Raw genomic sequence first — 24201 nt, 5'->3', positions numbered from 1 at the left:
TGTGAGTAGAATGTGAAATAAATGATCAATACAGTGAAAATTAACTTTATGGAGTCTGTTGACAATACCTGAAGAACCATTTACTCTTCTTTGAGTCTACATTGATTTGCTATCGGATTACCCAACGTATTTAACGAATACACCAGCACTTTGAGCACAATATTAAAGATGTACTTGCGTGTTGTGGTGTTTCCTTTCGTTCTTTGTGTTGCTTGGTTCTTGGTCGAAAGTTCGTTCCGTCAATGTTTTGGACCTCTGTAAGATCGGATAGTTGTCTGTATGAATGATGAGGATGGCTTTGAAGCGAGGCCTTCTCATGGGTGTGTAAAACGTAGAGTGCTAGAGGCTTCCTAGGGACTTTGAGTCCTGAGCTTCCTTGGGCCTCATATGGCATGGATCTGGTTCCGACGAGATCCAGAGAAGACCACGAGGGAAGAGTCAGAGCGAAATCTGAGCAGTCAGAAGAGAGAGATGACCGCACAATCCTCTGCAGTCTGCCTTTATCCCCCTCGGAGGCTTGATCAGCCTGATAAGGGACCGGGTGTGTAGAATCACGACCCGGCCCCGCCCTTCGCCCTGCCACAGCAATGCTTTGATGTAGTGTAATTAGTGTAATGCCCAAGCTTTATTAACTTATTGTTATAAGGGATATTTCTTTGCTAGAGTGTTTGTATGATAAGGTGGCTGTAAGATTTCTTCTTGGGAGATCTCATAATAAAGGTTTGCATCAACACAAAATTGATATTTTGACTTACATATGAAGGTACAGCGCCCTTAATCACTTCAAAGAATAACACAAAAATTAAATTAATACATTTTTGTTTGCTGTGTTAATCAACATTATGCCACAACTGCTGTTGATTGAGCTCAACTTGTATTGAAACAGGAACAGACCTTGAATGGTATTTGAAATAGGCTTTCTTTTATTCAAGCAAAATCTTTATTTTTATCATTTGATTTGGTTAAAACATGATCTGAAGAGGTTTTTGTGAGATTCCCCCATTCCAAAGAGCATGCATCCCAATGCACTAGATTTTGTGACAGTTGTATTAATGTTGTGGGAACACCGCGCACCAGCTGATATGACCAAAACAGCACAACTGAACAATGGCTTGGTTTAATAGAAAGTTTTAATTTCATGTTTTATCACAGGCATCTTGTCTATATGTGTGTGTATATATATATATATATATATATATATATATATATATATATATATATATATATATATATATATATATATATATAAAAGAAAAGGAAAAAAAAAACAAAAAAAGATTAACTTTGTTTAAACCTTCATTTAAACGCACAAACACACACAATCACTCTTTCACAAACATACCCCAAGCTGCACTGTATAAGAAAATTAAGATATTAATGTACAGCAAATGTATCAAATCAACGTGTCTATAAATAAGGTCTGATGTTCTCATGATTGTGCTGTTTCGCTGGGAAAGGCCCCTTCTTTCTCTGCTCACAGTTGAACCTAATGGAAGCTAAAATACATATACCTGATCGCCTATATCGACAAACCTACTGACAACAGCTTCATTGCCATTTAAACATGATTCTTATTAATCGAAACTCTTATAACAGGAAAGGACATGTGACAATGTTCTGCAGGACCATTCTTGACCCTCCAATACATGTCCACACTAAAAACTGCTCATTCACATATACATTAACGGTCAGTCTCTCTCTGACTGCGACGGGTGAAGTAACTTCTACCTGGACAAGTCTGTGATCCTGAAAGAAAACAATAAAAAAAAAAGATGAGTCAATCTAAATCTCCACTTCTGTTGCTTTCTCTGATCAAATCTATCATGTGCTGAAAATGAAATCAAACATGTTAAAATAAATCATGTTTTGATGTCAATGATTTTGCTGGTGATTTAAATTAAGCAGCGATTGCGAATACTGCAATGATTTTAATGCACTTTTCATTTGGCCATTACGTTTTCTAACATTAATCCGAATTTTCTCTTTCAATTTCCTCGACTAATTTGCCGATCTCTTCTGGTCAAGTATGAGATGTTTAAAAGCATATTTGATTTAACTTAAAGGAATATTCCGGGTTCAATACAAGTTCAGCTCAATCGACAGCATTCGTTTACCACAAAAATTATTTTGACAAATAATACACAAGTTTTAACAGAAGAATTAATGCAAGTGCTTTTATAAAATTATACGCGTCACATTTCTGCATTTAAACGCTCAGAAAATTGGCCCCATTCACTTCCATTGTAAGTGCCTCACTGTAACCTCCATTTAGCTTCTTTAAAGAACAAGAGGGGCGAGTCAAAATACTTTTTTGTGGTAATCAACATTATGCCACAAATGCTGTGGATTGAGCTCAACTGGGTTGTATTAAACCCAGAATATTCCAGAGTTGGTAAACTTGATTCAGTTTGAATCACTGTCCATTTTAATGACCACTGAAATGATTCGACAATTCAACTGAAACACCAATATAATAAATAAATACCCCTTTTAAGCCATTTCAGAGAAAATTTATACAAATATTGAGATACAAATATTGTCAAAAGGCTAAAAGATTTTAACCTGTTGATACGCACCCCCTTTTTGAGCACAAACCATGAAAATGACACTCCTGAACTTAAATGGTTGTATTTACGGGACCCTTTGGAGTTTGGTTGTAGTATCTTTTGAAAGAAGACACTTTGGGCTTTATTTCCCAAGTTTCAGAATTAATATATGTTGCTCATTTGTAAAGTTAGAGAAGTTGAAGTTTATAGTAATGGAAATATTTTGTGCTGAACATGTTTTTATAATCTAAAAAAAACAATAATAAAAGTGCCAAGACACCCCAGAAATACAATGTCCTCAAGGTCACGAGTCTAAAGAAGTTACGTTTCAAATTTGAAGATAATGAACAGTAAATGAGTTTCCTGTGAGCTTTTTTCTCAGTAAAATCTCTGGAAGTGTACAGAGTAAAATTAAGGCTCCGCCTTTCAAGACGACACTAAATCTGACGGCACTGCTCGACTATTATGAATAAAACTACGCCCCATTTTTAAAAATAGACTTTGTAGATGGGCTCAGATTGCAGTTTGATGAAGAACGATGATGAAGGCGAGATCTCATGTAAACAATGGAGAATATATCAATATTTCTCAGATTTATCACTTTTATGGACAAAAAGTGCTATTGGATGTTTTTAAGTGAACGCTTGTCATGGACGATTGACTCAAGTGTGTTGAACTGGATTCATCTGGCGATCGTGTTTTCATAATAAAAGTATGAAGTCCCGTTTTGATGTTGCATGTTTTCATTTGTACTCCTGCAGAAATAACTCAATTGCTGTTTCTGGAGGATTGCTATCGTGATACAGAGATCAGATATCAATGTTGAACCCTTAGACCTTTGAAAAGATGTATCATTGTTAACATTAATTACATATATAGACGGTAAATTATATATTAAATATAAGCAGAGTGACGTCACCACCACGTGCGAGGGTTTTGCGTATATCAACAGGTTAAGACATACATTTTGGCTTTTCCGGCACTTATGTCTTCAGTCTGTTTAAACTTCAGCTTGTTGCGAGTGTTTCAGTGCAAAAACTTACTGTAACTTCTCCTGCAGGAGTTCGAGTCTTTGCCGGTCCACGTATCGAGAGAACAGTGAGACTAGGTTTGGAGGAGTGAACATAGGAGACGAGAGAGCAGAAGACGGGACCTTCAAAAGCTCCCTCGTAACAGAGAACACCAACTCGGTCCTGGACAAAGAGACAGATGGGACACAACAGAAAAGGTCAATGTTTCTGGACAAGATGTAAAGAAATTAAACATTTTGAAAAGAAACGCAAATGATTAAAACTATCAAGGGTCATTGTAATAGTAACGACCCTTTACCTAATTAACTAAAGATCAAGAGAAACATTGACTTTGTTTACATGGACAGCAACGACCGTATGTATAAAACGTCTCAGAAATGCTCTTAAGAATAGTCTTAAGTGTCAAAACATTCTTAGCAAAGAGTTTTGATAATAGATTATTTTCTGTTGATTAATCAAATGAGAAAGCCAAATTTAATATAGTGTATTTTAAAACATTATTCCAAATCTTGTTGAATGTTGTCCTCAAACATGGTGCATATTGAAGACTACAACAAATCAATTGCAACATTTTGCAATATAAATTGCATATGCTTTTCACGTTTTCAAAACAAAATATCTCCAGTTTTAATGTAGAAGGACAATTGAAATCACGAAACAAACGGTTGTAATCCCATTAAAGCGACATGCAAGATTTCATTTAGTGGTAAATTTGACATTCACGATGTCAACAATATTTTATTGCCGCACTCTGGTTGAGTGTCAATGGACACCCCCATGAAGAAAGCCCATTTACATTGTTTTTGTTTGTTTGCCTATTTGAGTAATAATGACTCACTTGATGTTTAGGACATGTTGTTTAGCAAAATGGAAGTGGAAACTTGCATGAGTTTATAATAAATACAAATAAGAATTTATCAACCAAATGTAAGTTATGAGCCAGGGTTAAACATCTCAAGCACATTCAACTGCAGAAGGAATCTGCTAAAGCACCTGCCACCCCATTTATATAGTTTTGGGGTTTGGGCTCTTTTCAGATGCAGCTCTGTACCATTTTTCAAATGTCTTTTACCCATAGAAACACGTTTTCATTTCTGTAAAGTGGCGTCACTGATGGAGGTTACAGCGCTAGTGCAAAGATATTCAACTAATCATGATTTAATTCATTTTTGATTATTTTCATGATTGATTTTTATCATTTAAGTGATAATTAGATGTTATTTAGTTGTTGCAGCCCTCTGAAAGTTTAGGCATGTAGCCCATAACATTTTTTTAAATGCTTAATTCACAACAACGAGCTTCAATGTATTCATTTAAGGTAGAAATACAAATATATATTGATGGGTGGGCCTGGGTATCTCAGCGAGTATTGACACTGACTACCACCCCTGGAGTCGCAAGTTCGAATCCAGGGTGTGCCGAATGACTCCAGACAGGTCTCCTTAGCAACCAAATTGGCCCAGTTGCTAGGGAGGGTAGAGTAACATGGGTTAACCTCCTCATGGTCGCTATAATGTGGTTCGCTCTTGGTGTGGCGCATGGTGAGTTGTGCGTGGATGCCACAGAGAATAGCGTGAAGCCTCCACACGCGCCATGTTTCCGCGGCAACGCGCTCAACAAGCCACGTGATAAAATGCAATGATTGACGGTTCATTGAGATTCGTCCTCCACCACCCTGATTGAGGTGAGTCACTACGCCACCACGAGGACTTAAGAGTGCATTGGGAATTGGGCATTCCAAATTGGGGAGAAAAAGTCCAACACCTTCTGTCTTTGTTGTAGTGCGTTGTCTCCGCAGAACACAGTCATTGTGCTATTAACTAGGTTAGGATACTTCTACAGCACTCTTGGAATAACAGTAAAATTATATCATTCTTAGAAGTTTGACACACTTAAGACTAAGATTTTACCCTAAACGGCTTTATAAATACGGCCCCAGAAAGCGGCTTATTGGAAGAAAGCAGTGTTCCGGTTTACATGCGCTGTTTAAGCGGCGTACTCAACTCCTGTACACATACAGCTTGGTCAGTAAGCAGCTTTCTCCGCAGCAAAGTAATTAGAGTTCACTATTTTATTCTCCGTTGCTTCACTTTATTTTCAGATATTCCAGAGTTGTTGCTGTGTTTGTTTCCTTAACTTTCCATCGCGACCTGGAGCGGAATTGCACTGCAATAGTGGCGTTTCCCTCTTACTTAAATGTATGACCGCATTGTACAATCGCATGTATGCAATCAGTCAATATTTTATATTGGTGTGTATAAATGGGTACAGTTTATAGTGTAGGTACCAAGTGTGCCGCACAAGCCCTCAAAAGTGAAGCCAAAACGTCTCGATCGCCCCCTGGTGACTGGTCCTAGTATAGGTCATAAACCCCGCCTCCCCATGTTATTCAACGGGACGTGAGACCAATTAAACAATTAAATTACACTTCACATATCTTTTTTCCAAAGATAGTTTCTGTCATTTACTGTCGTTTCTATCACGTTGATGTCATTTCAAGTGTTTGTTTTCAAAATAAGTTTGTTTTTAGTTATTTGATGCTATAAAAACGGTGCTGTGACATCATGATTGACAGCTGTGATTGACAGGTTCTCTGAGCGAAGTAGTCAATGAAGCACCAACTGACATTTTTTCGGGATCTTCGGAGGACTGAGGAGATTGGAGCTTTAAATTTAATATCTAAATTTCTATAATTAATTATTTCACCCCATCATAAGTCAAAAGTGCAGGGGCGTGTGCTTGCGATTGATTCAGCGAGAGTGAGGGCGGGGCCTTGATTTCGCGGCTTTACTTCCTGCTCATTACTGCGCAGGTCTGGTCCCGAAATCGCAACTGCGCAGACTCAAGTCCCAAGATGTCAGCGCCATATCGGGACAGTGGCGGCTTCAGTTCTCACCAATGGAAAAGAGCGAAGGTACGTCGTCCATCTTTTTTTTACAGTCTATGGTATGTACATGTGCCCACTGTACTCCCAGAAATTTTGAATTCTTTCTGCTGTGTTGACTTGCTGTTAGCCGCCATCCTATGACGTTTGTTCTCTGGTCTGTTCTCCTCAAAAACCTGTTAGAACATCGCTAATGTGTTTACATGGCCACATTAAGCCGCATTCTCTGGGAGAAACCTGGGTGTGATAAACCGCTTTCTCTTAATCCATTAAACGGCGTAAGGAAATTGGCGTTCTCATTAACACAACATTTCAGAACGCCGCTTTCTGCAAAAACCCTGGAATAAACCGTTTTCTTAAGTTCATGTCAACGTAGTCACTGCAATAGCCACTTTTACACTCAAACAACTAAGTCATTACACTTAACTAAATTTGAGAAAGTTTTAAAAGCAATTTAATGTCTTTCATTCAACATCATTTAGTTGGATTAGGCCTAATCAATGTACTATAGTAGTTTTAATTCAACTTCATTAGGTTCATCAAATTCAATTTACTAAGGTTTATTAAATTCATTTTCTTCTGTTGGTCCAACTTAAATTATTTTAATCATTAGTATATGCCAGTTGACCAAGTGTAAGGAACAATTTTAAACTATTGTGCTGCTTTATACATCCAATGTGTCTGTAATGAAGGGAACACCTGTAATTGTTTTAATAAGCAGACACATGCTCACCATCGGTTGTCATCCATCAGCTGACAGTTGGGATCAGAGCTCTGCATTCTCTCTCCCTCACTCAGAATCAGATACAGCAGCGTCACACCAAACTGATATCAACACCACAATGGATTCATTTACAACAGATAGAAGTAAAAAATAACCACATAGCATCCACATGTTATTAAGTTAGATGAAAAGTAGACTCCAGTACCTTATTTTGCAGCACACGGGGAAGCTGTCCTTCACTGCTTTGCAGCTCCTGAAGGAGATCAGTGAGCGAGGTACTCGACATGGACTGGATTACCACCGTGACTGGTTCCACCAACCAACACAGTACCTACAGGAACAAGGTATCCAAGTTGATCGAAGATGCCAGATTCACGACAGATGTTTTCTTTAATACTGTATGTTTTTGATTTGAATAAAACATGTCACTTATATCAGTCAGACTAACATTTTATTCAATTTAAACCATGTAATGTTGCAATTCACAATAAAGTGAACTCCGTTTTACTCAAGAAGTAACTTGTTAATTACGCCAAAGCCCATTTTTTTCTAATTTGGTGTTTGTCAAGTGTTCATTTTGAACCCTGCTAATTTTGCTACTGCAAGTTCACGCCTTTAAGACCACGCTGTTGAGTTTACAGCATTGGAAGGGTTTACACTTCTTATTCTATCCACTGAGAGGCTGTAAAGACCCACTTTGACACTGCTGAATTTCCTGAGCTTTATAACTTTTATAGAGACTTTTGGGGATCTGAGAGTGCACAAGTCGGTGTACCAGGTGACGTTTATTTTTTCAGAAGCATGTATAAGTAATGTGGAAGACAGGCGACGTGTGATGTAGACCAACAATGAAACACCTACTTTAATTTGCTCTTCTGCAGTTGACTAAAATGGTACTGTCTCTTTAAGAGAACCAACAGCTCTGCAAGCAAATGTTTACGATTGAGCGATTGAAAAGTTGACGTTGCTTTTACCTCATCCGTGCAATGTGTTATCAGAATTAATGCTTATTTTTACCTTTTTGATGACGAAACAGTGAAGCATGCTTATGATAATTACGGTAACATGCAAGACGAGCAGAGAGACACGATTTCTCAGCACTCTTTCATCGAGTTGTCTAGCGAGCCTTCACATAATGACAAAATATGAGGCATTATATTTTAATTATGCCAATTAATTTTATTTTTACTTTTTGACTATATTATAACAGCCTATAATAATGAATATGCAAGACACTGGAACAAAAAAGAGATGCAATGCAGCAACCAAAGACGTCAGTCTGACATGTGATATGACAATATATGTCTTTGTGCCCCCGTGTCCTCAAGAGTACTCGAGTAGACAAAATGCCAACCCTAGTAATAACACATTTATTGAAGAAATAAGTGGCATTTTATTTAGCTTTACGTGCTGACTTACGTGCAACGTGTAATATAATATTCACAGTTATCGCCTCAGAGACGCAGTATCCGAGCTGAAGCAGCAGGTGGCATCAATGCACTTCCATTTGCACATTTTGCGCCGCCTTCAAGAAGAATGGAAAACGCCAATGTGTGACATTTTACCTGGTCATGCTTGTCTTTCTTGGCCAAGGCTGGAAGATTCTTAGCTATTGCCATGACAACAGCAGCAGCCTGGGGCTGTGACAATAAGGGGAGGAGTCTGGAGATGAGACGTTTGCCCTTACGCACAGACATGATCATTAAACACTGCTCATCACTCACTCTGCAGGAGGACAGACAGGAAACCAATGAAATGTTACACTGGGTCTTGACCTTGAGCATTTTGGTCTCCACTCGATCTTAATAAACTCTACATTGAAATAATTTAAAATGTAGGTCTTGCTCACCGGTCGTCCCACTCTTTTTCTCTGAGGGAGTTGTAGAGTTGCAGTGTGTTGGTTTTATGTTGTTCTAGCAGGGCATCTCTTTGGTGCTCAGGGGTCTGCAAGAACTTCTTCTCAAAATCTTGCACTTCTAGCAGTAGACTGTACATCTGCATAGTAAAATATATGCTAATATATATATATATATATATATATATATATATATATATATATATATAGTATAACACTTCTAATAATACATATTTATTAATGTCATTCATCAGAATGAAAACACAAGGAGAGCTACAGTACATAAAGATCTCTTACCTTCTCCACAGTGTAAAGGATTTGCCGCCTTTTATTCCACACCTGTTTCTCACGTTTCTCCTTCAATGTGACAGAAACAAGCAGTGACCACACGACATGTGACATGCTACATTTGACTATAATTTAAAGAAACAGATCACAACAAACTAAAATTAAAAACAGACAGATCTGAAGAAAGTTCACTTTATTATGGGAGATTTTGGACCTCATCACAACCCTATAAGAAAGTTACTTGCTAAAGTGTGCACAGTGCTTTAGTTGGCCTTAAAAAAACCGACCTCATCGTCACTGCGAGTGGTCACCACAGCATCAATCATTTTCCTTGGATTGTTCACACTGGACACAGTGAGTTTTCCTAACGAGCCAGCAAATTGCACTGTGAAACACAAACACACACACACACACACACACACACGATAATAGACTGTTTAAACAGAACATCATTTATGAGAAACTCTTTCCAATGAAATGCAAATTATTGTTTCCCATTACAAACAGTGATGAATCTTACATGATACATTTCTAATGTGTTGCTTATTAAGCTATAAAATGCTGCCAGTAGCTATAGAAGCATACAACCCTAATTTTGAAAAAGTTGGGACAGTATGAAAAATGCTAAAAAAACAAAAATGAGTGATTTGTAAATTATATTCACCCTTTGCTTCATTGAAAGATCTACAACTACACATCATATGATGTTTTACCCTGTGAATTATATTGTTTGCTTTTTTAATGTACAGTTATTTCAAATCAGATGATACACGCTCCAAAAAAGTTGGGACAGTGAAACATCACCATTTATTTAGCATTTGGGCACTGAAGACACAAGTTTGTAAGTTTAGAAAGTGAAATTGTCCCCCAATCATCCATTATGTAGGTCTTTATCTGCACAATTGTACGGGTCTTTGTTGTCGTATGGGGTGCTTCATAATGCACCACACACTCTTAATTGGAGACAGGTCAGGACTGCAGGCAGGCCGATCTAGCACCCGCACTCTCTGCTCACACAGCCATGCACTTGTGATCCGGGCTGTATGTGGTTTGAAGTTGTCCTGCTGGAAAATGCCGGGACATCCCTGTAAAAGACGGTGCTGGATGGCAGAATACGTTGCTCCAAAATGTGTACATATCTGTCTACATTCATGGTGTTCACACAGGTGTGCGAGTTACCCATGCCATGGGCACTGATACACCCCTGGACCATACAGACACTGGCTTTTGGACCTGATGCTGATAACAGCTTGGATGGTCCTTTTTCTCTTTGTCCCGGATAACACGACGGATGTTTTAAAAAAAAAAGAGATTTGACCAAAAAACACGGTTCCACTAAGATGAGAATGAGCCCAGAGAAGTTGCTGGTGCTTCTGGACAGTGATGATGTACGGCTTCTCCTTTGCATAGTAAAGTCTTAACTTGCATCTGTGGATGCAGCGGCGAGTGGTGTCGACTAACACAGGTTTACTAAAGTTATCCAAAGCCCATGTTCATGATATCCATTACAGATGAATGCCAATTTTTAAGACCATGACATCTGAGGGATTAGAGATCACGCCCATTCAGAAGTGGTTTTCCTTGCCCTTAACGCACCGAGATTTGACCAGATTCCTTGAATCTTTTAACTATATTGTGCACTGTTGAGGGAGAAATGCTCAAGATCCTTCCAATTTGTCTTTGGGGTACACTGTTCTCAAAGTGCTGGATTATTTGCTGAACCATCCGTTGGCAAATTGACAAGTCTTGAATGATCCTTGCTCTTGAAGGACTAGGCTGTTTTTGGAGGCTTCTTATACATTATACACTACTATGACACCATTTTCTCATCTCCTTATTTCAACTCATCAAATTGGTATTAGTGTCAACTTAAATTATACTGCCCCTGTCTCAACTTTTTTGGAGCGTGTTGCAATCTGATTTGAAAAACAATGAAATTCACAAGGTAAAACATCTTATAATATGTAGTTGTGTCGCTTTCAATATAGAAAAGAGTGAATATAATTTACAAATCACTCCTTTTTGTTTTTATTAGCATTTTTCTTACTCTCCCAACTTTCTTGGAATTGGGGTTGTACATTACAAAGAGCACTTACTGATGTAATCATCAGTGCAGAAGTGCATACATTTAAAGTCTTGAATAGTGATATGCTATACGTATCTTTTAAGTTAGGACTACATTCTTATCATATTAACTGACATGAATGAGAATGGCTAGTGCTACTGTGCTGTGTGTGGTTTACCTGGGCGATAGGTGTGTTCCAGTTTGGCCACCTGAGGAGTGATGAGTTTGGTGGTGTGCTCCTTTCTGTTGTCTCTGTCCCGTTCCTGACGCTTCTCCATCTTCTCATAGTAATTCTGCAAAGTAAGAATTGGTAAGAATCCTCAACCAGCAATAGAAGCTAAAGCCTCTTTAGATTCTTCTGCACTAAACTGTCACTTATGTATTATATGTAATACTTTCAATAGACTCCATTCAGAGCTTGACAGCCCCAGTACCGCTTTACTTCCATTAAACAGAAATGAAATAGCCAAAATATTTAAAGTTATATGGGTTTGGAACGACATGATAGTATCAAGTTTAGGCAAACTATCCCTATCACTTTGAATGAGAAAGTGATGAAGTGTCATTACCTGGTAATAGTAGTCATCCAGGTAAGGATCGGTGCTTTGAAGCTGCATCATTTGGATTCGAGCTACCCATTCTTTCTCTCTTTCAGTCATCAGATTACTGTATGGGTCTCTGTTTTTCCTTTCCCCAACACCTCTCCCTCCGACGTGATCTCTGAGCGTTTGAGTAACAGAGAGAATCATTTACATGTGGAATTGCAAAGTGGTGCTTTCTTATGGCCTTAGGCCATACTGATGGTACTCACACTGAGCCCCTGCTCTGCATCCTCTGGTTGAGCATCCTGCGGTGCTGAGGGTGGAGGTGGGTGGTGTTATGTCGGATAGGTGCATGGCTGAGAGGTGGGCCGTGGAGACTCACTCTAGGGCCAGACTGTCCAAAGAATGGTCTAAAACCCCCAACACCTCCCTGTAATAATGGACCAGGACCGCGCTGGAACTGACCAACCAAAAGAGTGTAACATCAGATAACAGAATGAGCAATGAAAAGAGAGTTTGTCATATTTATATGATTAAAGGCATGATGGAAAGTCCAGTATCACACGTACTATACTGTAAATCCCACCACTGAATGGTTTATGCTGTTGTTATTAAAGAGTAACTAAACCCTAAACCAACTTTTTTTAGTTAATGATCTGTAAGAATGGGGCTTTATTAGTCCTGGTCATTGATTCAAGTAATTTTTTTGTCATTTGTGTATAAAGTGTTTTAATTCTACAATATATGGTGTAAAAACGTCTGAGTGCTGCCCTCTTCAGGTTGAACGGTGGCTACTGCAGTTGAATTTTCCTATTGGCTGTTTGCGGTAGTTCGTGACATAAGCGGTGAGAGCTGACGTAAGCAGGTTCCAGCTCACCACGCCCTTGGTACGAGTTAGACACTGGCCCCATACTCCCTTGAGCAGCTGCTTGGCAAGCATCCTCGGATGCCGATTGCGATGCGGGAGTTAAAACCGCAGTTTGAGCCAGCGGCTCGAATTGATATGGCTCCGGCCCTGTGTCCACAGACAATTCACCCTCCTCCACTTCAGGTGAAGGTGGGGGAGAAAAGTCCTCGACTTCAAAAGACCGCTCCGTGGCAAAACTACTTGCGTCACTCCAGTCACTCTCCATTTTAGAGTCTGACAGCAGCTGTCAATTAATCTGTCACTACGGGTCTCAGGTGCACGCCCCCCGCGCGGTTCGTCCCCTCTATCCCCGCTGGGGTCTGCCCACTTTTCCAGCATTTTTCAAATATTGCTAGTGGGTGGAGTCAGACTCTGAGCAGGGGTTTAGTTACCCTTTAATTATGCAATTGAACACACTCCATTATGTCAAAATTTAATATGAATCTAAATATAAACAAATTAATGTCAGATTCCCTTAAAATACTTCTCAATAAGGTAAACACGGTTTCATATAGTAGTCATTACTTAATTGATCATTAAAGGGTTCATCTATCCATCACATTTCATGTGACACATTAACTCACCTGAGCGTTGAGCAGTTGTGCTCTCTGTATCTGAGAGAGAACAGGACCGACACCAGCAGGAAATGGAGAATGAGACAACTGTGAGTTCTGAGAAAACAGAAAAAAGTTCTGAAAAAATGTCTTCTCTACACAGACCCAAGGGTCCGATTTGATATCGACGCATATGTGGTATATTTCAGTTATAATGTCACTTTTGCTTACATATGAAATAAATTATCCCCAGCTAATGCTGTTAATTACACAGGGGACCTTCTAACTAGGTACAACATGAAAATATTCATTTTACTAATTAGATTTTATAAATTTGTCATCATTTGTCACATTTTGGCTTTTTAAAAATCAACAAATCCATATATTAAATCAATAAATATTTTATTTAACACATTATTTTTGTTACATGTTTATTGCATAATTTGTACTATTTATAAGTATTTACATTGATTTGTCAAACACGTGCTAAAAGCGGTACTGAGCGTCTGTAGATGAGCGCATTTTAACGAGAGAGACTCGCATGGCTTTATCAGATCTGTGCAATGCGTGATTAGAATTAAATGTTTCTTATCTTTCATTTTTTGACTGTAAAGAAAGGGTATTAAAAGAGACATTATTCAATGACAAATGGCTTTTTGGACACATTACGTGGAACGACTTTTACTCTCAACGTGCAGTGAAATAATCTCGCAGCTAAATACTTCACCACTATCCTACACAATTACTGCTGAATGAAATCTACACATTTACCAGCCTGTTGACAAATATATACATTTTAGTTGCATAGCACAAAATTTGGTTGCTCTCATTCCTCGGATTTCCTCTCATTGTAGAGAAGGGTTGCACATAAAAGATTGATCTTGGGACTTAAGAATCGATATTGAGATTGGAGTTCAAATGAAGATCGTGATGCATCAAATGAAACAGACCGCAACAGTGCAGGACTACTAACCAGCAAGGGCATGAACTACAATCCTTTGAAGCAGTAAGAATGGTGTAATCAAATAAAAAATACAAAAATACAAATGTTAATATACATTAAGTAGTTTGAGAGTTTTTAGAGACCGATTCACAGTACGTCATGGGAGTCGACAGCGCTGCAGAGCTCTTTTGGCTCTCTTTGTTTGCTGCAATAATCTCTTATTGGAGGATATTTGCTTCACCATTCACAGGTAGTGTAGTTATTCAGCACAAATTTCTTAAAGAAGCGTGATTAAAAAAAAAAAATTACATTTGATGACTTCTACTGAGGCATATACAATCAATGAACAACCTCAGAGCACATAGTTGGTCTCTCTTTAACCTCATGCATCCCTACATACACACATTTTGGCTTCCCTATATGCAGTGCTTAACTTAAATTCATTGAGACTGACTGATCTCAGTTCAGAAGAATCAGTGCTGTCACTAAAGTTAAACTTTCGACGTACAGAGTCATGTGACAAAACAACATGGCGCCAATCACAGCGGAATTTGTCTTTGGAAGAAACGCCAACCAAACTACATCTGATAAGAAACCTAAATAAGTTTTTATACTGAAACCTGTTCGAGTCAAAATATCTGTAGTTTCTAGTTTTCTCTGGACTCTACTTTCATCCAAAATGCCATTTGTAAAACAGGGTCATCCAAAAGCTGAAAAATGTTGCTTTCAGAGGCTTTATATGGAGGTAGGAAGATAATAAGGTGTATTCTGAACTGTTCTGAGACCAGTGCAGACAGACAGCACACTGGAGGTTAAGGCATTCACTAAATAGGGAGCAAGGGAGCATCCTATATCTCTCTACGCAGCTAAATGTATTCAATCCAAACTTCCTATTCAATGTTCAGTTTCAGGCTGCAGATGGTTTGGATCACTCAACATGTTTGACACACATGTGACAATGATCATCAGTACATAGATTCAGAGTTTATCATGTATCATTTGATTTGAACAGGGTTGGCAGTGATTGGATGATGCTGGACATTACTTAAATCAGAAATAATTATATATGATGACTTTCATTAGTTTGGTATTATTTAAAATGTCACAACTTAGTCCCGCTGTCCACATACCTGCATGCTGCCATCAATTTTTAGGAAAACGATTTGCTCTCAATTTTTTTGTGCATGTTTATTAGGTGCTACGAGTTACAAATCAAAAAGGGAAATGGAAAATGCACACAGCAGTGACACTGGGGTTTCAGGAGGTTAAACGATTATAAGCTATCATTAACACTCAATTACCCCAAGATCAAATTTCATGGGTTTTTTACTATTGTTCCAGAACCTGACATCCTATTGAGAAGCATTGAAAGATCAAGAAAACAGCCAGGCAGTCTGGAGGCGCACTCACAGCGATGCTTAGGAGATCATTAGGGGACAGACGCTCAGGGAAGGGAGGAGGGTAGCGAAGCGGCATGGACGCTCTCACGTGAACTGCTGAAGGGTGATTGTGCTTAGAAGACAGAGAGAGCACAACATACAAGCAATTTATCATCTCAATTCAAAACTGATATGAATTGAAGCAAACAAGCGTGACAATCCTCTAACCTGATGATTGTAGACTTGACTCATGGGTTGTTTTGGTGGGGTTCCAATAGGCACAGCCCTTACAGGTGGACTTCCAATCACAGGTGAGCTGGATCGAGGTGGAGGAACCCTTTCGGAGAAATCTTGTCCCTCCTCTCTGCCGAGCGCAGGAGGCCGCTTTGGAAGCCCAACCTCTTTGATAATGGACATAAGTGGACTGTCCTGAGAAGTAACAAGAATTTAGAAACAAAGTACAGAAAGACAGTAATCCTTACACAGAAATCTAAAAAGTTTTTTTTTACCTCTGTTTGATTGACCAGTCCAGAGTTAACACTAACAGGACTGAAGCCCATATTATTCTCCCAAATACTGTGAGAGTTTATCTAAAAAACGTAGATGGGAAAGAGGGAGGAATAAAAGAGACGTTTAAGGCAGCAAAAGAAATATGACAATTACAAATCTAACGCAATGTCAATTAAGACATTTCATAGACCTACAAACTCAGTTTTGGAGGTTTGCTAAGAGTGCACAATGGATGCTTTTATATAGGGACTACAGTGGCAAGAAAAAGTATGTGAACACTTTGGAATTAGCTGTTTTTCTGCATTAATTGGTCATAAAATGTGATCTCATTAGGGATGTAAACATTTAACCGGTTAACCGATTGACCGGTATTAACAATTAGTTTGACCAATACTATCGGTTAAAAAACAAACAATAGGTTGAATAAAGAAACAACTGAAAGGTCAGTTAGGGCATGTACACATGGGGTGTGGTAAACAAGTAAACCAATGTCTTCCTTTGGTTTACTGATAAACAAGTCTGATAAACAAGTGGTTCTCAACCCTGTTCCTTGAGGCCCACCAACATTACACATTTTGGATATCTCCCTATTCAAATGCACCTGATTCAACTCATCAGCTCATTAATGGAGACCCTAAGACCTGTGCTGTGTCCAAAATCACCCCCTATCCACTATATAGTGCACTATTCCAGGTGTTGGCCATTTTGTAGTACTACTCGTTCCCTACATTCGTTCACTCATTTTTACCCACAATGCACTCTTAATTTTGAGTGAACACCAGATGTAGAGGACTGGAGATCATCATCCAATTGGACTGGATAAATCATCTCCAATTTGTCTAACTGTGGACAGATGAATATCTAAGCTCTTCAAGATAACTTTGAAACCCGTTCCAACTTTATGCAAAGCTAAAACTCTTGATCGTAGTTCTACTGAGATCTCTTTTTTGCAAGGCATGGTCCAAGTCAGGACATGCTTCTTGTGAATAGCAACTGCAAAATGTTTGAGTGCTTTTTATAAGTCAAAGTAGTTCTAACCCACACCTCCCATCTTGTTTCATTAACAGGATGCCAGGTTTGCCAACTCCTGACTTTAGTTAGCGTTTGTTGACATCATTAGACAAGGGGTTCACTTATTTTTTTCCACAGCACTGTGAATGTTTAATGGGATGTGTTCAATAAAGATTATAATCGTTTGTGTGTTGTTCGCTTAAGCACATTGTGTTTTATACTTGTGACTTTGATGAAGATGAGATCACATTTTATGACCAATTAATGAAGAAAACCAGCTAATTCCAAAGGGTTCACATACTTTTTTTATTCTAAAAAGTATTAGACTATATCAAGTAACTATTGGCATTATATCAGCTGAGTAATGGGGTTTGTTTGTTCACTTCTCCTTAATACGATCCAAACAAACCTGTGAGAGAGAAGCCGACCCCCTGTGCAGGAGCTTCTGCTGTCTTTGGTAGCTCAACAGTAGAGAAGACTGACTTGCTAATGCAGACGGATGAGTCTGGCTGGACAGCATTGGAGGGAGGTGAGATTTATTCGAGCTGGCAGTGCCCACAACAGCAATGGCGGGATCCGAGCCCAGGATGAGGCGAGTCAGTGACTCTGCTAGGTCACCTCCCTCCCGCTCATCTATATCAGAGTAAAGGCAGGAGGAAGAGGCAGGTGGAGGAAGGGCTGAAGTGTGGGCAGTGCTGCCAGTGGAGGCGGCATCTCCGGATTCCTCTGGGTCGTCTCGCACGAGTTCGTCAAGTTCTGCGAGGCGGGCATGCTGCTCCTGCCAATCATCATCTAGGAATAAGGATTATTGTAATGAAATGTTATATCCAATAGTATAGTTCTCTTTTCCAAAACCTAGAGAGCTGCCTTCAAATTTTAGACATTTTAATGCACATATATTTGTTATGTTAGCTAATGAGCACAGGTTATGAATAGAAACACCTCTGCAATCTTACCAATTGCCCCTGCACCGAAAGTGTCATCGTTGAACTGGTCAATATCATCTTCTTCCTCTACCAACCCTTCCTCCTCCAGGGTGCAGTCCTCGTTCAAGGACTACAAAACAGCACAGAAGACATAATGTGAAGGAAATATGGGTAAATTTGCAATATACACTGGTGGCCAAAAGTTTGGAATAATGAACAGATTTCACTCTTATGGAAAGAAATTGGTACTTTTATTCACCAAAGTGGCATTCAGCTGATCACAGTGTATAGTCAGGACATTAATAATGTGAAAAATTACTATTACAAGTTGATAAAAATGTTCAGAACTTCTTAAACTACTTCAAAGAGTTCGTCCACGTGCAGCAATGACAGCTTTGCAGATCTTGTTATTCTAGCAGTCAGTTTGTCCAGATACTCAGGTGACCTTTCACCCCACACTTCCTGTAGCACTTGCCATAGATGTGTCTGTCTTGTCGGGCACTTCTCACACACCTTACAGTCTAACTGATCCCACAAAAGCTCAATGGGGTTAAGATCCGTAACACTCTTTTCCAATTATCTGTGGTCCAATGTCTGTGTTTCTTTGCCCACTCGAACCTTTTCTTTTAGTTTTTCTGTTTCAAAAGTGGCTTTTTCTTTGCAATTCTTCCCATAAGTCCTCCTGAGTCTTCTCTTTACTGTTGTACATGAAACTGGTGTAGCGGGTAGAATTCAATGAAGCTGTCAGCGGAGGACATGTGAGGCGTCTATTTCTCAAACTAGAGACTCTGATGTACTTATCCTCTTGTTTAGTTGCACATCTGGTCTTCCACATCTCTGTCTGTCTGTGTTAGAGACAGTTGTGCTTTTGTCTTTGAAGACTGTAGTTAAATTGTAGGCAATTTCAAGCATTGTATAGATTCATTCCTCAAAACAATGATTGAATGGTAAGTTTCTAGAGAAAGCAATTTTGTTTTTGCCATTTTTGGCCTAATATTGATCTTAAGACATGCCAGTCTATTGTATACTGTGGCAACTCAAAAACAAGCACAAAGACAATTTCAAGCTTAATTTAGCAAACAAAATATCTTTCGACTGTGTTTGATATAATGGCAAGTGATTTTCTAGTACCAAATTAGCAATTTATCATGATTACTCAAGGAAAAGGTGTTGGAGTGGTGGGGAAATGGGGCCTGTCTAGATTTGATAAAAAATGACCTTTTTCAAATAGTGATGGTACTGTTTTTTTCATCAGTAATGTCCTTAATATACTTTGTGATCAGTTGAATGTCACTTTGGTGAATAAAAGTACTAATTTCCTTTCGAAACAGCAAAATCTGTACATTTTGCCACCAGTGTATGTTAAGGAAAGGTGAGGTTCATTGGGATGCTTGTACACACACTCCGAAACACCATACAGCAGATGAGTGTATTTATCTTATTTATTTCAATTATTTAGTTCCATTGATTACTTAACCCATTTATTAACGTATTAACAAAACACATTTCCAGTACTGATAATGTGAACTAAAAATGTCTGTAACCGCATACTGGCCAGCAAATATCCCCACTCTTACGAGACGAAATGAAATAATAACCCAAAACTGAAAATAAAACTGATCAGTGTGCATTGGTATTAGACGTGCTAGCACGGCCTCGCTAACATGCTAACAAGGCCAAAGGTTTAATATCTCACATCTGGGCCACGCTAAAAACCAAAACACCAGGTATTTATTGGTTACCCGAGATTGCATCTGGAAATGACGTATTTGAACATTACTCGGTATAAACATTAGCTGAATAATTGACAGCAAGGCCTCACAGACCATTTGAGCTTGCTAACAGTTATGACGAAAAACAAAGCTTTGTATTACCCTCAAAAACGTAATGTAATCCTTTTAAACGGCACTTCCCTCACTACTTTAGCTTGTAATACAGCGAACTGAACACTAGCGGATTAAAGAAAAGTAATATTTACCTGAAAACTGATCATGTGTGTGTGTGTTTTTAATATGATCTCGTGCAATTCTGCCGCGCGCACTTGACACGCACCAGATTCCTCACGCGCGCGATTAATGAGATGACTCGCGGCGTGAGTTCAGTCCCCATTTCCGTCTCCATTTACCATTTATGATATTATTATGTTTTATTGAACATGTGATTTATTTAACCCTTGTGCGTCAATTTAAAAAAGTTACTCAAGAGGTCCTTAGAGGACAAAAATGTCCGCTTCAAAAAAAAAACTGACACAATAATATTAAATATTAATATTATTTTACTCTTTTAATGAGTTAATTTTTAACCAACATCAGCCCTGATCATAACTACCAAATTTTCATTCATTTTCAGGATTTTAACCGTTTACATGCCAGCTTTTTAGTTGTTTTTATGATTTTGTATTATTATTATTATTATTATTATTATTATTATTAATAATAATATTATTATTATCACAGTCTGGGATATGTCAGTGACTAGCAGCAACATCTATTTTGATGCATTATTATTTTTTGTGCAGTGTCAGATAAAAAAAAAAAAACATACTCAGGATCTTAGTGCAGGGGCGCCTGCAGGATTTAATCTGAGGGTATGCACAGAAATCAGCCTAATAAACCTTATATCTAAAGGGGGTCCCCTGTGAGATTTTTGCAAGAAATTTGGCCAGGCATTAACCGTGCCTAGAACTATCAAGGCTATAGCACCACTGAGTCAAGAACACAACCAAGATAATTGACTGATGATCTACAGAATTTAAAATTACACAGTCACAGACCTTGACAGCCAACTCGGCAGCCCTGTGTAATTTATGTTTATAGCCAAATAGTATTGATTCAGTTTTGCCAAGATGTAGTAAAAGTTTATTTTCTGAGAGCTGATCGCTTACCTTACTGAGTTCCTCACCTCATTTCTCCTGTATTTTACAAGCATCCTAACCTGAAACCAATAGTGCAGAATCATCAGCATAGAAAAACAAGTTACAATCACAAGCAGCTTTCTTATCATTTATATATAACAAAAACAAAAGAGGACCGAGTACACTTCCCTGCGGTACTCCATTATTTTCAAGTGTCGTCTCTGAAAGTATCCCTCCAACTTCTACACTTTGAGCCCTCCCAGAGAAATAAGAAGTCAACCATGCAATCCCTGTATTTGAAAAACCCATCACACTTCATTTATGTCAAAGTATTGAGTGATTTACTGTATCAAAGGCTTTTTGAAAGTCCAAAAGAACCATACCACACAATTTCCCATCATCAGTCTGTTTCCTTATATGATCTGTTAAATATAGTAAACACGTATCTGTGGAATAAGACTACTTAAAACTTGACTGCAAATCATAAATCAATCTGTTTTTGCATAGAAATTCATACATCTGTTTATACACAATCTTTTCTAAAATGTTTGAAGCCACACTAAGGATGGTAATTCCCAGGATCATAATATCCTGATCATAACTACCAAATATGTATTAATTTTCAGGATTTTAACTCTTTAAATGGCAGTTTGTTTACATAATGCCACTGTTGTTTTTACACACACACACACACACACACACACACACACACACACACACACACACACACGCACACACACACACACGCACACACACACACATTGGGTTTCAATGTTTTATGGGTTTTTTCATAGACACGTTGTTATTTATACTGTAGAAAACTTTATATTCTATCCCCTACCCCTAAACCTAACCTTCACAGAAAACTTTCTGTATTTTTACATTTTCAAAAAACATAATTTAGTATGATTTATATACATTTAATGATTTATTATACATTATTTATTCAATTGTACTGCAGTGCTCTATAATACAGCAAACAGAAAATAGGTGAAAAGCTTGTATTTACTCCATAGGCTAAACAAGAGGAAAAATGGCGCCATCTGGTGGAAAATATTACAAATGTAAATTTTGAAGCTCCGGAGTGAAAGCATAATACCACAGAATTCATGATTTTCATCACTGGGATCAAATATTGCATTTTTAATGGGTTTCAATGAGGACATTTTTGTCCTGAAGGTCCGAGTGTAACTATTTTGTTTAAACAGTTCCCCCAAAAATACACACATTTAGCAAAACTTATGATGTTACCATTAAAGGTTGCAAAAGGGTTAATATCTCATACAGTGTTTTAGAAAGAATGTCTAGAGGAGAACAGTTGTGGCTGTTAAATCTGGGCTTGCACATTTGAAATCAAAAATCAAACTGGAATATGTACAGAATTCCCATTGGAATTCCTATCTATAATTCTTGAGTCCTTAATCCTATTAGAACATTTAGTAAGGTTTATCAGAGCTTTATTTATGTTGTATTGCTTCTGTATATTTTGAAGAAATCTTACTGGAAGCTAGTTTTAAAATCCCCAAAGATTTATTTTTGCAAGATATAAAGAAGCCTTTTATCCTATTAGTTATTGTAATAGCACTATTGGGAACAGTATGTGTTTAAAAAGAAATCCAATAAGGATTGGTTCCATATTAAGTAAGAGATACCAATATGAATGTACTTTTTTGACTAAAGGATAACATGAGTAATAATGAGCCACTAACAAAAAAGTACCATGGTGTTTTTCAAAGTACTGTGATTATATGTGACTCAAGCCTAGAATTATAAACTGTGCAACAAGTGACTGATGGCCAGAACTTTGAAAGTCCAAAAAGCACATAAAGGCAGCATAAATGTAATTCACATATCTCCAGTTGAGATATTATATGTGTGGGTGAGGAACAGATCAATATTTATGTCCTTTTTTTACTATAAATTCTTATAAAATGCAAATCGCAAAAACAAAAGAAGAAGAATGTGGAAGTGAAAGTAAAAGTAGAGATTTATAGTACAAAATGACTAAAATATTTATCTGTTTCTCACCCTAACTAACTCATTTTCTTAAATGCATCAATGAGACACCACAGAATAAGTGTAATATCTGATATAATGTGGGCTGACATAGCTGCGATGCCCACACACCGCCAGTCTCTGCATACCTGGTAGCGCCCGCTCTCAAAACAGTTCGGGTGGATTATGAGGACCCACTTTATCGACCAGCTGTGGGTTAAACACTTCTGAATGACAAGCGCTTTGTTCAAAGAATTGTGTGCCAAGGACGGACCATTCGGTTGGCTAGTCACATCAAGCTATCGTACACTTATAACACACGCACGAATGGTCAAAACATGTAATTGTGTTTCCATCACCTTAATGCACATATTAACCAGCAGACATATCTCCCTGTAGCTCAAGACTGGTTGCCCACTGAAGCTAAGCAGTCAAGTTGAGCCTGGTCAGTACCTGGATGGGAGACCTCCTGGGGAAAACTGGTTGCTGCTGGAAGGTATTTGGGAGGCCAGTAGGGGGTGCTAACCCTGTGGTATGTGTGAGTCCTAATGTCCCAGTATAGTGATGGGGGTCACTATACTGTAAAAAGGCACCATTCTTCAGATGAGCCATTAAACTGAGGTTGTGACTCTCTGTGGTTGTTAAAAATCCCAGGGCACTACTCGTAAAGAGTAGGGGTGTAACCCTGGTGTCCTGGCTAAATTTCCCCCATTGGCCCAGCCCCTTCTCAATCATGGCCTCCTAATAATCCCCATCCACTAATTGGTGCTAAAACTCTCCTCTCTCCACCAATAGCTGGTGTGTTGATCATACTGGTGCACTATGGCTGCTGTCTCATCATCCAGGTGGATGCTGCACACTGGTGGAGGTTGAGAAGAATCCCTTGTTCACTGTGTAAAGCACTTTGAGTGTAGTATCTGAAAAAGTGCTATATAAATGTAACATTCCTTCATTAATTTAACGAATGCGAAACTCATCCTAGTGCATAACATTTTAAGTGAATTTAGAAAGTTTATTCGCAAATCAAGCGTTTTCATTCAGGAATTCTTATGCGCAATTGCATAAAAATAGTTGAATGGAAACCCACCTCATACAAGCCTGGTTTATGTGAGCAAACTGAGCAGGTTTTGGCGGGCAATTTTTAAAACTAAATATGACTCCATTTGGATTTACAAAAGTTTTTATTA

At 38.4% G+C, this 24201-nt stretch overlaps 1 protein-coding gene across 1 annotated transcript; it reads right to left on the bottom strand.

The window, feature by feature from the left end:
• Nucleotides 1–1273: 1273 nt before the first annotated feature.
• On the bottom strand, nt 1274–20289 carry patl1 (PAT1 homolog 1, processing body mRNA decay factor). The gene is made up of 18 exons (XM_052127614.1): nt 20144–20289; nt 18196–18295; nt 17649–18031; nt 16228–16308; nt 15947–16147; nt 15750–15851; nt 13427–13513; nt 12205–12395; nt 11963–12113; nt 11572–11686; nt 9616–9713; nt 9338–9397; nt 9035–9180; nt 8751–8910; nt 7391–7516; nt 7195–7286; nt 3590–3739; nt 1274–1746 (listed from the first exon to the last, which is right to left on the bottom strand). Exons 1-18 carry the CDS (start codon nt 20156–20158, stop codon nt 1725–1727), a joined length of 2280 nt encoding a protein of 759 aa, XP_051983574.1. The 5' UTR covers nt 20159–20289; the 3' UTR covers nt 1274–1724.
• Between the last annotated feature and the right edge of the window lie 3912 nt (nt 20290–24201).

The sequence above is a fragment of the Xyrauchen texanus genome, chromosome 5, assembly GCF_025860055.1.
Source record: "Xyrauchen texanus isolate HMW12.3.18 chromosome 5, RBS_HiC_50CHRs, whole genome shotgun sequence".
In the NCBI taxonomy this organism is placed as follows: Eukaryota; Metazoa; Chordata; class Actinopteri; order Cypriniformes; family Catostomidae; genus Xyrauchen; species Xyrauchen texanus.
Note: the sequence above shows the minus strand (reverse complement) of the source record. Positions and strands in the feature narration are given on the sequence as shown.